The following is a 16,087-nucleotide window of genomic DNA, read 5'->3' on the forward strand; positions in this document are numbered from 1 at the left end:
CTCTGCACAAGGAACTGGAATAATGGAAAATATTCCCACCTACTTTTATGTTTACAGGAGAAGAATCAAAATAAATAAGGGCTTATGTATTTTTCACATACTTGTAGAAAGAATCATCTTGGCTCTGTTTCAGGGATGTTATTTTTAGGTGATTATTTCTCATTCTGGGATTCTGCTTTTAGATAATGAACCTTTGCCAAAAATGCCAAACTTCTTTCCTGCTATATAAATGTACAAGAAAACCATGGCATTTCAGAAACCCTCTGTGGTTTTTTTAAGAATAACCCTGTGTGTGTTTTAAATTTGGTGTTGTTTTTGCTTGGTAATGCACTCCATCTTATTCTACATAATTAAGTATAAAATAAGAACCTACAATATATATTTTTGTACCTAACTTGATCAAAAATATCTACAAACACTCATCTAAATTGATTTACCTGCTGCAGTCTAATTCCTGTAAGTTCTGATTTTGTAATGTGATTTCTTTTACTGTGTAGGTGGATACAATGGTACAGAAAAAAAAATGGAAGAGTTGTTTATTTTCTGGATACAAATGAATGAGTAGGACTTTTACACAGTGATTGTTCTTTTAGAGACTGCTCTTTCACAGGTAATTGCTTGTGCTAGAATTATGTGCCAGGCACTCATCCCTGAGGAGGCTTTGCACTCCTGATAGTTGTGCTGTTCTATGCTGCAGTTCCTGCTGAAACAAGAACGAGTGAGCTCCAAGGTAGAGGGATATCCAGGTAAAATAGATTCAATGCTCATGGAAAGCTGTCTCCACCTGACAGCATTAAAAGGCCTCTTATGCAGAGCTGAAAGCTTTGCTCCCTTCCTTGGTGTGAGGTGATGCCTTACTGTCATGTGCGTCTGCCATTGTGGCAAAAGAATCTGCCTCACCAGAAGTGAAATAAGGAAAATGATTCCCCGAGGTTACCAGGTACAGCCAGCACTCAAAGAACTAGCACAGCCTGGCTGACAAGTCAAATGGTTGCAGAAATAAGGCAAGGTTTTGAGAACTGGGAATTAAATGATGTTCTGGCCAAGGCTGGTGTGGCTGAGGTTGGATTGGAGTAGGCTACCAAGGGAGTGAAAGATGCAGAAATATTCATTAATGCAAATAGACAGTTGGACTTGGAATTGGACTGATTTAAAAGTGACAAGAGATGAGGGTCTTAGTTCAACATAATGAAATACCAGAGTCTTTAGCCTGGTAACTACCCCCTGTAGCAGATCTAGTTAGGCTGTGAGCTGCAACTGGAAGAAAATACAGTAAATTTTTTTGCATTTTTAGAAATAGACCTTCTCTGTTTCTGAAATCAGTCTCTTGCCTCAGCATACTATGAGTTGGGCATATCTGCTAGTGCCAATATGACATGTGACCTGTTGTTTGTGGCCCTCGAGTAAGGTTTTAAACTGCAGAAACAATGAGCAAACAAGAGAAGTCCATGATACAGGAGTCCTAGGTCATGAGGGGAAAGGGGATGGAGAGAGTGAAGGGACTGACCTTGCTATAAATGGTGCCACAGGTCGTGGGGTGGCAGAATGTGAGCTGCATGAGGCAGGACCTGTGACTGTGAAAGAACGGGGGGACAGTGACTTCATCTCTCTGCCATGTGTATCTCTGGGGAACTAAACTTTGACCACACAGTGGAATCTGAATAGACCTTAGCAAAGATGATGGGAGAAGCCTCAAACTAAAGTTAGTGCTCTTATTTTAGGTTCTCTCAAAAATACAGAATTGGTCAACTTTTCTAAATAGCTTTCTTAGGTTCAGTGACTATGAAGGATGTGCAGGCCTGTCTGGTGAACCAGTCCAAGTTGTGGCATTAATTGAAGTTTCTCACAGTGTTTTAATTAAGGGAGTTTATATTGCTCAAAGTTAAACCCAAGGGGAAATTTAATGTGCAGTCTCACAGAAGGGTGGTCCTGCCTCCTGTAGATTGCAATCACAATGACTATTGCATATAAAGCATTTGTGTAGCAAATGTTTTCTAAAGCTGTTAATATAAATTAACAAAATACAAAGCACAGCTGATGTAAGGGGCCATACTTCTGTGAATGTGCATATCTTGATTTATTTCCAACCAAGGAGAAAACTTTGTTTATCCCCTCCAGACTTAGAGTATTAGAAATGCAGTTAGATAAGAAGGAAGACTAATGCTTGCTTTGTATACATCAATAATGAGGCCAAACATGGCATTATCTTTATCAATCACATCAGGGAGGTTTTAAGAAATGCAGTTGTTTGGTGTCCTGTCTTGCTCAACAGTCACACAGATACTGACAGAACGCCAGCGTCACAAATGCGTAGGAAATGGTTGTGTGACCATGCCAGGGGTAAAGACCTTTCCCAGGACTGCTCAACAAAACCTACTGCAGATATATCTCTTCCACTCAAAGATATTCATCCACTTGAGATGAAAGGCAGACTGCATTAGGCAACTCAGCAAATGAAAGCTTAAACAGTGTCAGGTAGCTGGAAATTTTGATTCGTAGTAGGAGTCTAAATCTGTCACACAGAATAATTCCAGCCAAGAAGATTATAACATTATCAATTCAGTGAATATTTTCAAATTAATACATTTTAACATGATCTTAATCAGAAGCTTTGTTAAAGGTCAGATTACCTTAATTCTGTTGCCTCAACATGTATGGGTTCCCCCTGGGATATATTTGTGGTAATTATGAGCAACTACATTTTCCAATAAATACAGACAGGTATAAATGCCATATTTTAGGGAACACAGCACCCAAACCCAACATCCTAATGACCAGACAGTCAATACTACTAAATTTTTATAGCACAAACATTTTTAAAAGTTAATGATCAGTATTTATATTTAATAGTATATTACCTTTTTTCTTTCCTTCATATGTATTTGCTGAGATGATGATACAAGAAAGCAATAAAAATGAAAGTTGCAAACTTCTCATTTTTGTTTCTTTGAATGAGAGTTCTGCTAAATTCTGCCAAGAGATGGGAAAAGAAAAGAATTAGCAATGCTTTGCAAGAAATTCTTTGCCCATTAATCATTAACCTTGATTTTGTTTGTCCCCTGCTCCGGTTTTTCCTTTTATGGGAGGGAAATTGGAATTTGCCTATTTCCAACCTCTTCGTTTTTATTTTATGCCACGTGTGGCAGAAGTAATTTGGAGCTGGATCCTCTTACCTTGCTCAACAGTGCTTGGCTCTGAACACAGACTTGAGGGCATTTGTTCTCTGAAATACTGCTAAAGGCCAGGGTAACCAGCTTGCATTCAGCTGGTCAACAGCTCGGTCTGAACACATTGCAAAATAAGGGCAAGAGGTTCATCTAAATATTTCATTAACACAGACAAATTCCAGCAAGGCAATCATAAAAATTTTACATATATTAAACACTTCTTTCAGTGGTTCAATCAGTACCAGATTTTGGATAATCACAGTCTTTTCTTTCAAACCAAGTGAACGATTTTTAACACATATGACATTAACTAATACAGCACAATTAACCAACATCTCTCTCCACTTCCAAGAAAAGAATCATAAGAAACTGTAGATACTAAATGTAAGTCATGTCAGAGGAAAGGTTTCTACTGAAATAGTATGGTTTGTATTGGAAGAGCAGGATTTTAATTACAGCACTGTGCGTGTGTATGCAACAAGTAGGTAAATATTGCAAAGCATGAGAGGACAAAAATTGCCCTTGGATAGGCAGCAGGGATCACACCCAGCTGGATCTCCCACAGGAGCAGGACACCATGCTGGCCTCTCCTGTGGGAGCATCAGTCTGCAGCATCACAGACTTGTCACACCAGTCAGGGGTGTTGGGAATGCTCTGGCTCATTTTAAAGGCACAGCAATGGCAGCACAGGCTGCAAATCCACCTGCTTTCCATGGCTCACTGGATTGCCAGTTTATGTGGGTTAGTGCTGCAAACCTGCCCACCTGAGCTAAGGTATAATTAGCCAGATAGGTGCATCATACCTCACTTACATGCTTTGCACCATTGTGGAATTTTCCTTAGAAATAGGCACAGGAAACTTTCTCCCACATTCTGAATCATTAAGAAACCCTCATGCACAAGAATGGGTGATAGTGTAAATTTGCTGAACTTAGTTTATTATGGATTTGCTCTTAGTAATAGCAAATAGAGACAATTTTTAAAGAATTCTAGTTCTTTTTTTAGTTCTTTTAAACTGTCCCAGATAAAAGTTTTCCCTTTTTTAAAGACTAAATCTCGTATGACCGATATGCTATAGCAGAACTGACATGTTAGACAAAAAAAAAAAAAAAAAGAAAGTATTCTCAGCAGGGAAATTCTGCTGTCTTGCTTGATGCATTGTTCAGGCATATGAGAGCAGGCTTTGTGGGGAGGAGTCCATACTGCTGGATGCTGCATGAAGGCAGGAGAAAAGTGCGGATCACTTTCTTTCCTTGCTCATTCCAAGCAGCTGTGAGTCCAGGATACAGCAGATAGCTGGAAAACCCTCAAGCAATCTCTAAGGTCAGACCTGTCCCTGCAGCTGGCAGTGATCTTGGCACAGTAACATCTGAAGCACTGTCAAGACTGATTGATTAGTGTGTGTGTGTGAAAGTATACTGAAAAAGAGGACATACAGAAAAGGGGGTGATAGGATCAAAATTACTCTTGCTAAATGAAAAATACTGGTCACAGCAGTATTTTAGTGAGCAAGGAAAGGAGACAAAAGACAGAACTCGGACAAGAATTTAGGCTTTGATGCTGAACAGGAAATGCTGTATTTTAGTGAAGTTAAGATTGGTGGAAATTACTAGTGTGATTTAGCAAAGCTAAATCAGCACAGCTATTAAGCAGAGATTTTGCAGTGAACTCAGAATAATGTTGGCTGGAGATTATGTGAAGATGACAGGTCTGACTGACAGGTTGAATGGTGACACTAGGCACAGTAATCAAGAAAGTAGAGAGCATTTAGAGGAGAAAGATTGCAAGTTTCACTTTCTGCAGACAGGAATTGTTCTGGAACAAGGTGGTAGATCTGTCAGGGACAGAATTGGCTGTTGGATCTTTGTGAAGAGATTGATCCCTATAGACTTTATTTTCAGGCAGTGTTTGGATTTACTTCTCGCTATGGAACCCATATAGGAAGCCAGGATGACATTATGAGCATTTTATGAAAGATTGCTTAAGGTGGTAAAAGGAAAACTGTGAAACAAGGTGGAGGAATGTGCCTTCCTTTGGTAGGTTTTACTTCATTTGGCAATTCTGTGTCAGTTATTGCTGGTATTTATTTGTCTTTCCAGTATTCACAGGATGTCAGCAATAATGATGAGAACACTAAGCAGTGTTGTGGGAATAATGGTACCGATTTGAATGAGAGGTTTCACAAAGCGTGTTGAGGATGAGTTTATGTAGCACTGAATTGCCTGCTATGGCACATTAGTCTGCAGAGAGCAGATGTGATTGTGTTCCAGAGGAAGGAGCTGCTCCCGATGGCCTTGACAGCATTGTCACACCATGTGTTTTCAGAGTGTGCTCTTTGTTTTCTTTTCTTCTCCATTTGATTTACATGAGTAATTCCAATTACCTTTATTGTCTGCTCAAAGAGAAAAGAATGGGTCTTCTGCAAATGTAATGATCATTAGAGGTAGGAAACTCCTGGTAAATAATTTTCCTGTGAATCTAAATATTGAAATTATAACCTTTGCCATTTTCAACATGTTTATCTGGTCACTTGATAACTACTTTGCTTGATAGGTTCTTAGATGGGTTAATTGCCATTGTATTGTTATTGCACATATAATATTCTATGAATATATAACCTAAATTATTTTACAAATTAGTTACCCTAATGCAAAAAGCATAACAAGAAAGAGTCTTTGGCACATTATGAGGATAGAAAAAGTGGAGCCAGGTATTTACCAGAAGCAACTGTGCAATTGCTACTCAGAGTTACTGGCAGTATGTTGCATCACTTACTAAAATGGCTTTTTTCAGCCACATTTGAATCTGCATGAGGTGTAGTGAGTGGGAGCTGCAATATTCCAGGTGAAAATCACTGCAGAAAAAAAAGAATCCTCTGGGAAAAATGAGGGTGCTCTGGGTCTTCATATTGTTCCACTGTTTGACCATAAGAATGGTGAAACTCGATACCCCTGAGACACTCCCAGTGTTCTGCCAGAGCCTTATTATCTGTAAGGCTGCTCTGCTGCAATCCTGCACCACTGGCAGTGACAAAACGTACAACACAGGTACTAGAAAATCAGGGAACAGACATCTCAGGGACTGTAACAAAGGCTGGGAGGCGGATGTAGGAAAATGACACCTGGAATATGCAAGCTGCACTGTGTCCTGATGTTACTTTGAAGAGTGAGTGGAAAGTTTAGGATTGGATATGTTTGCTACTCGTGCTCTGGATAAGGAAAGTGGATAATTTGGTATTTGCAAAAATCTTGATTTTTAAAAAAATGTCTGAAATTAAGTTGTTTAAATGTAAGGTTTAAATGTGGTTATGGTTAAATATGTTAATCTTTAAATTTAAAGGATCCATTAAAAAAAACCCTGTAGATATGATCTCTCTTTTCCATAACATCCAGCATTTGCAATTACTTCATTTTCTGCATTGAAATCACTCATACCTACTGTAGTGATCTGGATTCTAAAATTAGAAATAGATATTCCAAACTGCTCTCTGTGAAACAGACAGAACACGTTTCATATTGCACGGAGGCTGCTGCTTTGCCAACTTCACATGAAATAGAATCTTTTCTTAAACACACAGTGGTCAACCCCAAATTTGTAGCTTATGTCCATGTGTTTATGTGTAGTTTGCATGCACTGCAAGGGGGCTTGATAACCTTCTCTCTTCTGCTGAGCTGCTGCTTGTACAACATATACCCAGGAGGTAGACTCTCAATCACAGTCCCCATCTGCTTCCTGGCTAATGTTCCAGTTACAGTTAGACCTCTTGCACATATTCACATCTAAAATAAAATTGATGGCTCACTATTGGAAGCAGCATGTGACTAATGATGCATTGTACCAGGCAAGTTTTTGCTTGAATATATCTTTCTAATCAAGTTAAAGAAAAGAACACAGAGCAGAAATTTGTCAGGCATACAATCCTGCTTTTTTTCCTGAAACCACACTGTTCATCAGGATGCTTTTCAATCACCTGAAGACCTGTTATATTGTAGTACAAGATGTTCTTTCAGGTTTGGAAGAGATTTTATGGGCCAGAACTTTAGCTAGCATAAATTGGCTTCTGTGCAGCTCTAATGATTTTCACCAGCTGAGGATCCGCCCTGTGTTCCTATAATAACCCCAGCATCTGAAAAAAGATTCATGTGATGGTTATGCTAATACATCTGAGGTTATAGAGCAAGAAAATTTTTATGTGGTTGAATTTTTAATGCACTTTTTAAATCCAAAATTTATTCTGCCTGTTTGATCTTTTCTAGGATTTTTTAATATCAAATAACTCTGAAGAGACATTTTTAGATGGACTTTTGTGTGTAGATTCATGGTCTATGTCAAACATACAGCAGCTGCACATGAGTCTGAAACTTCCTTTACAGCAGTAGCTATTGAGCCATCAGACTTTTCAGTATTAAATTCAAAACTAAGTAATTGATCAGCAAACTTTGTTTTCTGATATGAAAGAAAACCACTAATTTGCATGAGCATAGTGTTGCAAAATATGAATTTCTCATATAAGATGCATTTCATACTCTGTATCCCCTGATAAGGTGGTCTTCTTCCATGACTCATTACCCAGAATATTATCTGACTTTCCTTGGAAGCACATTTGGGACTAGGAGTGGAATTCTTGCAGTTTCAAGTTTTCCCACAAGTTTGGCAGATTTTATATATTTGTGCCTTTCAATAATTTTGGAAATATGCTGCACTGAGGAATTCTTATTATTAACAGCTGTAAATAAAGAAGAGAACCCAAATACAATTGCCAAGCATAAATATAATTGTATAATAAGTGGGTCTTCTACTTCAAACTTCTTTTAAAAAGGTACTTTTTGTTTACTTCAATGTTCGTGGAGTGCTTTTCATAACAAAGCATTGCTTGTTTAATTGCCTTAGAAGAATGCTGTTTCTTCTGGGTCTTTCTTATGTGTACACTGTGTTCATGTGGGGCATTTCTCTGAGAGCTTGACAAATCAGAAAAGCACAGAACTGATGAACCAAATAAAAGGGGAGAACAAATCCCAATATATCTGGACTGCCCATGCTCTTCCATTATGTGAAGACTATTGGGAGTTTGCATATTACCCCTGCCTTAAACCAGGTTAGGAGCTGGCCTACTCCCTGCTTCCTGTTGCAATAGTTCTGTTCTTCAGCAGACAGGACTGCATGTAATCAATTACATGATTATGCACTACTGGAAGGGGTAGTGCAGCTCCCGACCCTTTATCCACCTGGATTCTGTCTTATTTTGGATATTCACTGTTGTCAGTGTCCTGTTTCAGGGATGACCGGTAAATGTTTGCATTGAATTTTTTGTTGTTAAAGCAGCTTTTACACAGAGCTGTAACACATAGGAAACTTTCCCCAAATCAGCTCTTGGGGTGTCAATAGATGTAACTGTGAAGAGCAGATGTGCTTTTGGAAACTTCAGTGTGCCTGCTAAGGGCATTTCCCCTCACTGCTCTGTGTGAGAAACAGCCAAACATGGGCAACAAAGCTCCTTGGAAGACTGAGATCCAGCCCATCTCCTTCCCCCCTGAGGACTGAGCTTTATGGTTTTAAGCAAAACCAACACAAGAGCAATGCCTTTTGAAGCTGCCTTGCTTGTTCACCTCCCCACATCAAACAGAAGCATATCTGAAACAGATGAATACAGAGGAAAACCAATAGGGCTCTCTCCCTTGCTTCAAGCTACTGTATTTAGGAGGGAGAATTTGTAACAACAAATAGAAAGCAGACTTGTTTCAGATATTGATTGATGGCTCTTATGGATAAAGAAGGAAGCAAGAACAAGACAAGCAGAGCTTCTTGTAGGTAACATATTTGAAGAGGATACACATGAAGGCACTTATGCAAAAGGCAAAGAACCATGGCAAAGTAAAGAAACTTGAAAGACACTAAACATTCAAAGGCTGATTGATGATGTCTCTTAGAACTTAACATGCTCACAGGAGCAAAACCCAGATCTCTGTGAAGCTGCTCTCATTAAAATTGAGTTTTCATGAAAAGGGAAGAACAAACAGACAATAAAGCCAAAGGAGAAGAATAGGATTCATATATACAGAGCAGATGAAGGGGGCAGCAGACTGTTTGAGGTGGTTAATTATCAACCCTAAATGTTTTGTTTGTTCCAGGACCTGACACAGCTCTTGCTAGTCCTAGCAGAACTTAGATACTGGCATGGATAGACCCTTGGATCTGATGTATTGTGGCAGTCCCAACATTACTAAAAGATTAGAGGAGACTATAAGAGAGAAAATTGGCTTAGCTGAGGGATGAAGAAGCCTTAGTACTTTAAGCATCAGTTAGGATAAACATGCATTTAAAATCTTCTCCAAACTTTCTGAAAATCTGGTCTTAAAAACTGCCTGAAAATGTTACAGATTGGTAAAAGAATTGTGGACTTTGTTCACAAAAACAGAAATTAATGTAGCCTACTAGAAATAATTGAAATAGTTGTTTCCATGTTAGTTCTGGAACTGCAAATCTTTGTCTGGATAAACCATAGGATAATTTATTAAATACCTTGGTATTCCAAAATCCATAGTTGTTGAAATGATTCAGAGCAACAAATCAGTCAGTGTTAGTTGTGAAGTGACTGTGACCATGAGTTCAAACAATTTCTTGGTAATGTCCTGTAAATACTGATGTTCCACAGCTGAAATGGGAAGAGCTACTAAACACTGTATTTAGCACAGATGTTTCCTGTTATAACAGATCAGTAAAATTTCAGTGTTCAGTGGGCCTTTAACACCCACCCTCCATCTGTGGTATTCATTTTTAGCATTGTGGAATAGGCAAAAAACCAGGCATATAATTAAAAAGAAACCCCATCAGGGTGTTTTCTCTAGCTCAATTTTTCTTTTTCCTAGCTGTGTTCCTTCATTTGTGTGTGGAAACATTTCATGGGTGGCAGCATGGATAAGACAAAGCTAGCTCTCCATCTGGGGGTCACACCTATTGCAGCCAAGTGCACTGCAAGCCAGCCCTGGAGCACGTGCTGCACCCATGAGTGCTGATTGAGAAAGGCTCATTACGTCAGCTGGGTAAGAATAATATTCTTTGCCAAATGACCAGTTTGTGCTTGTGGCTTTTAAGTGCTGTGGTTCAGCAAAGTGCTTGAGAAGTGCCTTTACTTTGAAGAGGAAGTTGAGGGAAGGGCTGGAGGCAAGCAGTGCTGAGGGACCGGATGAGCACTGTGGGAGTAACAAAGTCAATAACCCAGAGAGCTGTCACAGATCCACTCAAAGAAAATGATGGGAAAGCTCATCTTTGAGTAACTTGCTTGGGAGACAAAAAAGGAGAAGGAAGCAAGCATTAAAGTGACTCTGACCATAACATGCATTATAAAAACCTTCAAAATTTACAGTGTATACCAACTTCTCAAGTTTCTTTCATGTATGTTTATTCCAGGTTGAATGTTCCAAAATCTTAACATGCAGTGTGTTGTTTGTTGAATGACCTGTGGGACAGAGCACGGGGTTCAGTGTAGTGAATTTTCAAGTTAACTCCTAGGTTTATGGTGATGGAGGAATAGGTAAGGAGTCTAAAATGTATTTCCTATGGAGAAGAGCAATGCCATTGCAAGGGCCTCATGCATGGGATGCAAACCTTGCTAAGCCCACACTGCCTGTGGCACATGGACCTGTACCTCCTCATCTGTGTATGTTCCTTCACTCTGCCTTGTGGTATGAAATCCTGGGCAGCCACCACTGGCCTGCACTACCCTCACACCACCCTTAGGAAGAGCACAGAGGCAGGCAGCTGGCCTTTCCATGGAGATTTAATAGCTCCATATCCTACTCTGTATTCCTTGGTTTTCTGTGTTCTAATTATAGCTTCAAAATTATTACTAATTTATTTTTAATTTCCAAATTCCATTTGGCATCTTACATTGAAATTTCCTGTAGAGAAAGAATCCAAAGTATTGGATAGAAATCTTTCTTGTCATATTCCCCCACAGATGGTCCAATCTGCTCTGCAGTTCGTGCCTGACAGCTAGTTAATCTGGCAGTGTAGGAACACACATTTAAAAATGCAGGTTCTGGCATCAACCTCAGGCAAGCACCTCAGCTATGCTCTGTACCCTCAAATTGAGGAATTCAGTCTCACCTTAAAGGTGTCAAGAGTGTGTTTTCCAGGTATAAGGTACACTGTAGAAGGTAGCTCTGAAATCAAGATGTAACTAGGACTGTTTGTGTTGTTGCAGTACACTAACAATGTTTTCATACTTACACCACTGGCTTAGGGCAATTTCCTAAAAGTGACTGAGAAAAGCAAACCCATTCATGGTAGGTCTAAATTTGTTACTCATGGACTTTCATCTCCTCTAGAAAACAAGAGGAGGAAGTAAAAAGATTGAAAAATATTGCACTAAACAAAATGTGTTTGAAACTTTGGGAAAGCATTGGATAAATGCTTTATGCTATGTATTTGTTTGGTCAAATTTTGCTCTCTATCTGGTTAAACCATCTTTGTACAAAATTTATAAATTATTACTGAATTGCATGTATATGTTTCTCATCATGGACCCTGGGAAGTCTTCTAAAAAATGGAATAAGAAAGCAGAATATTATGTGGATTGTTTTGTCTTAGTGGCACCTTATAGGAATACATAATTTATCATAAATACAGTAATTTCCCTTTGATACAGAAAATAAAACAAACATGCACCTTTGCTCAGGACCATGAATCTTAGGTCACAAACACATTTAGAAAGTAATTTGTGACTAAACATTTAGGATTTTTTCCTTTATTTATTACAGAACCATTTTAATCCTCTTAATATTTTTAGATACAGTTATTGTGTTTCTGGTGACCATTATATTGTTGTGTTGAAAAAATGTGTCTTCCAGTCTATTTGTTCCAGATTAGTGAAATTACTATGTGAGATTCTACAAAAGTTATTGCACTTTAAATACATCAGTTTTTATTAATGCAAAATACATAAAACTAATTTTTCCATTTGCTCTGAAATTACAGTCTAAAAATGGCAGCAAACAAATTTTTCAAAATGCTACCTCTGTTTTGTCCTGTCCATTCTGTAGGGTATTTGTCAGGAGATAATGCAAAAATTCATATATGTCATTTACTCCAACTTTAGGACTAAGTAGTACATTTAATATCACATTTTCCATTCCTTTTTGATGCAGAAATAAGAAATCAAGAAATGAGGTTGAGATTATATTTTATAGGTCATATATAATGCAAATTCTGAAATGGGTGCAGAACTTTTCCATAATTCTTTTTAGCAAAAAAAGTCTGCTTAGAAGCTTTTACAGCTGTCCCTAGGGATCCCAGTGAGGTGATGATAATTTCTGTTATGAATTAATCTTAGAAAATTTCACAGTAGCAAAAATTGTGACCATTTAAAGAAATAATGAAACTTTAAAAACAGTTCTGAAATATTTCAACCAGCATAACCTAAGGGCTGGCTTTCAAAGAACCTGTATATTCCTGATTTTAATTGTCTTCTAATACATCTCCTCTGAAAAGAATCAATTTCAAATGAAGGAGAGATTCCCCAGGTAGTTTTTACAAGAATTACTCATTAAGAGTAGGTCATGCATAAGCATAGATCACAGAATCATAATGCTGGGTTGGGAGGTCTCTTGGAGACCATCTCGTTCCACGCCCTGCCAGGGTGGGTGCAGGGGGTTCCACCACACCGGGTGCTCAGAGCCCCATCCAGGCTGGCCGTGAGCACTCCCAGGGATGGGGCAGCCACAGCTTCCCTGGGCAACCAGTGCCCAGCCACCCTCATGGCAAAGAATTTCTCCCTAATGTCTAATTTAAATCCTCCCTCTTTCAGTTTGGAGCCATTCCCCCTTGTCCTACCACTCCAGGCCCTTGTCCCTGTAAAGTCCCTCTCCAGCTCTTTAGGAGCCCCTTTAGGGAAGGTGCTGTAAGGTCCCCCTGAAGCCTCTTCTTCTCCAGGCTGAACAGCCCAGCTCTCCCAGCCTGTCCTCCAGCCCTCTGATCATACTGGGGACCGTCCTGTGGACTTGCTTCAGCAGGTCCATGTCCTTGTTATGCTGGGAGCCCCAGAGCTGGATGCAGCACTCCAGGTCTCTCACAAGAGCAGAGAGGGACAATCCCCTCTCTTGACCTGCTGGTCCCACTTCTTTGGTGCAGCCCAGGATTTGATTATCTTTCTGAGCTGCAAACACACACTGCCAGCTCATGTCCAGCCCCTCATCCACCAACACCCCCAGGTCCTTCTCCCCAGAGCTGCTCTCACTCCTCTCTCTGCCCAGCCTGTATTTGTGCTTCCATTTCCCCAGTCCAGGTGGAGGACCTTGGACTTGGCCTTGTGGAACTTTGTGAGGTTCATGCAGACCAACCTCTCAGACCTGTCAGGGTCCCTCTGGATGCCAGTCCTTCCTTCCATTTCTTTCTATTATACTTGGTCAGGTTGGTCTAAGTCAAAGAACTAGTGTATTTTCCAGGTTATCTTTGCTTTAGCTATAGGTTCTTGATATTCTTTTTCCCTTTCTCAAGGCTTTGTTTCATGCATTGTAATACGTGTTCCCTTTGAGAAGAACAAAATACATAATGAAATTAAGTTCTTACTTGGAATTACAAGGAAAGTGTATAATTTTTCAGATTTCATAGCAAGGGATGTCTGGGCTGTATCACTGGCAAATCACTTCAGCTGTAGTCCTTAGAGAGCCATTAGTGCTGCTGTGGAGCATATCACATATAGCCAGTCTTCATCAGGAATTATGACAGCCCAAGGAAGGCAGGTTTTGACATGCCATATTTTGCTTGTATTATATTTTGAGCCATGTATCCTTGTATTTTGCTGACAGATTGTCAGGGAAGTGATTAGTCTGGATTACATGGTGATGATTTCATTTTATAAAACAAAACAAGCAAGCAAAGAGGAATTGCTTTTGGCAGAAGATGATCCCATTACTTAGAAGAAAAAATTACTTGATGTTAAATTAAATGCTTATCAAAATTAATACAACAGAATATGACAACAAATAATAGATGATAACTAGTTAATAACTCTGAAATAAGGATTTAGACAACACTTTCTCTTCATTCAGTGCTAAATCAAAGCCACGTAAGCAATGTTGTTTTGAGCACTTGGCTTCATAGAAATAGCTACTGGTAATGCACTTCAGGGCCCAGCTACTAGAGATGTGACAATAGCTGGCATTGTGTGGTGTTGGCAGTATCCAATGTGTAAAATATCTGTGTATACCATAATTTCTGGAAGGAAGTGCTCCCCTGCAGGGCTGCTTGTTTTCACTGGGGCCTTTGAATAGGAGTGGTGCTGTTCTGTTAAGGAACTTGATTTGGGATTTTGTCCAGGGAAATTGGGTGCACTGAGACTAGTGGGTGTAGAGAAGGAAACCTCCCAAAAACATGACTTTTAAAGAGTTGACCCTGTGTCCCAAGGACTGCAGGCAATATGCAGCTGGGGAATTGTGCTGGAATGCCATAGGTGCAGCAGTGCTCCAATGCTCGTTCCTCCTGGGAAGGCAGCTGGTCCCTGACTGCACCTCAAGACTGCAGAGCTCTGGTCACCTTCTTTCCAAGCAGCAGCAGAATACCATTATGATTGTCTACTGCAACAGGCTGATTTATGAGGAGAAAAACTTTCGGTCCCAGAAGAAGGTAAATAAAATTTCTTAAAAATGTGGCCTGCCAAAAAAGGAACTACTATAATACATATAAGCCATAAATCTATTAAAAGTGCATGTGCTGCAGTGGTTAGTATAGTGCCTTCTGGGAAATAGGATTCATTTTTCCATTTCTTTCAAGACTTGTGCTGTTTTGACAGACAGAAGCTCAGATCAGTGGGAAATGGAACATTTCAGGAGTGAGTATGTTCTTTTCCCTGGGCAGGCACTCTTGGTCACTTGAAGGAACACTGAGCCTGCTCCTTTGGTGATGACAAATCAGATGGCCTTTAAAAGTACTCCTACTCTATATTTCTATTGCAGACCTGCTAGGGAGCTGTTATGGAGAGTTTACTAAATTACAGTGGTATAACATTCTTAGTAAAGGCAACATAAACATCACATCTTTTAACTTCAACTGCTAACTTGAAACCAAAAATCATCCTTTGAGTACAGTTCTTGGACTTTGTTCAGTCAACCTTTGAAGAAAGACAATGTGCCTTTTGTATAAATCAGGACCAGACTTAAACACATAGGGCAATTTGCTCACTGCATTTGAAGTTAAAATTTGACATAGCAAAGGACATTACAAGAAACTGCAGTGAAGTTTAAAAAGATCAGTACTGAACTAAAGTTTATTGCCAGTACTGTTCTTGCAGATCAAGGCTATGCTAATGTCGTCTAGGGTTACTTTAATATTTTGCAGCCTCTCATTCCCTTGATGCATGCTTTAAGCATGCATATCACTCACTTTTATAATAACATAACTTGATAAAACCTTCTTCTTTGTGCTGGTCTCCTGAGGTAAAAAGTCACAGATATGGTAAGTCTCACATTGTTTGTTCCAGCTTCATTATATTTGATTAAACATATATATATATTTTGGTAATATAACATACAATAATCCTCAGTAACTGGGCATTTTTCATCTGAATAATGAAATTGTATCCTAGCATTTCTCTGGTCTTTGTAAGACACATATAGGAGATTGACAACATTAACTACTATTGCACAGCATGATTTGGAAAAATTTGGAAAGGACTTTTGTCTTTAGGGATGGATGAGTGGAATCTTTACAGTCTTCCTGAAAGATGTATTGTGCAGCTTTTTATTCTCTGTGCAGGAAGAGGTGTGTGTATGTTCTAAATATAATTATGGGTCAGAGTGTAAATGTTAGGTTGTGTGCAGTCCATGACTGAAAGCAGACTATCAATTATGTCAGTGGGAGGTTACTGCCAAGATCAAAAGTAGATTATAGGCCTGGCTAAGGCTGTACTCACACAGCTTTGCTGG

At 39.3% G+C, this 16,087-nt stretch overlaps 2 protein-coding genes across 4 annotated transcripts in view; one reads left to right on the top strand and one right to left on the bottom strand.

Annotated features, from left to right (window-relative positions):
• LIPC (lipase C, hepatic type) overlaps positions 1 to 16,087 on the bottom strand; it is a 66,026-nt gene that overhangs the window by 46,153 nt on the left and 3,786 nt on the right. For both annotated transcript variants that reach the window (XM_064389241.1, XM_064389242.1), the window contains exon 2: positions 2,859 to 2,970. In XM_064389241.1, the coding sequence (XP_064245311.1) occupies positions 2,859 to 2,937 (79 nt within the window). In that variant the 5' untranslated portion in view covers positions 2,938 to 2,970. The remainder of the gene's footprint in view (positions 1 to 2,858; positions 2,971 to 16,087) is intronic.
• The window catches only part of ALDH1A2 (aldehyde dehydrogenase 1 family member A2), a 178,019-nt gene that overhangs the window by 38,673 nt on the left and 123,259 nt on the right, over positions 1 to 16,087 (top strand). The window lies entirely within an intron of this gene.

This window comes from Passer domesticus, chromosome 14 (assembly GCF_036417665.1).
Source record: "Passer domesticus isolate bPasDom1 chromosome 14, bPasDom1.hap1, whole genome shotgun sequence".
Lineage (NCBI taxonomy): Eukaryota > Metazoa > Chordata > Aves > Passeriformes > Passeridae > Passer > Passer domesticus.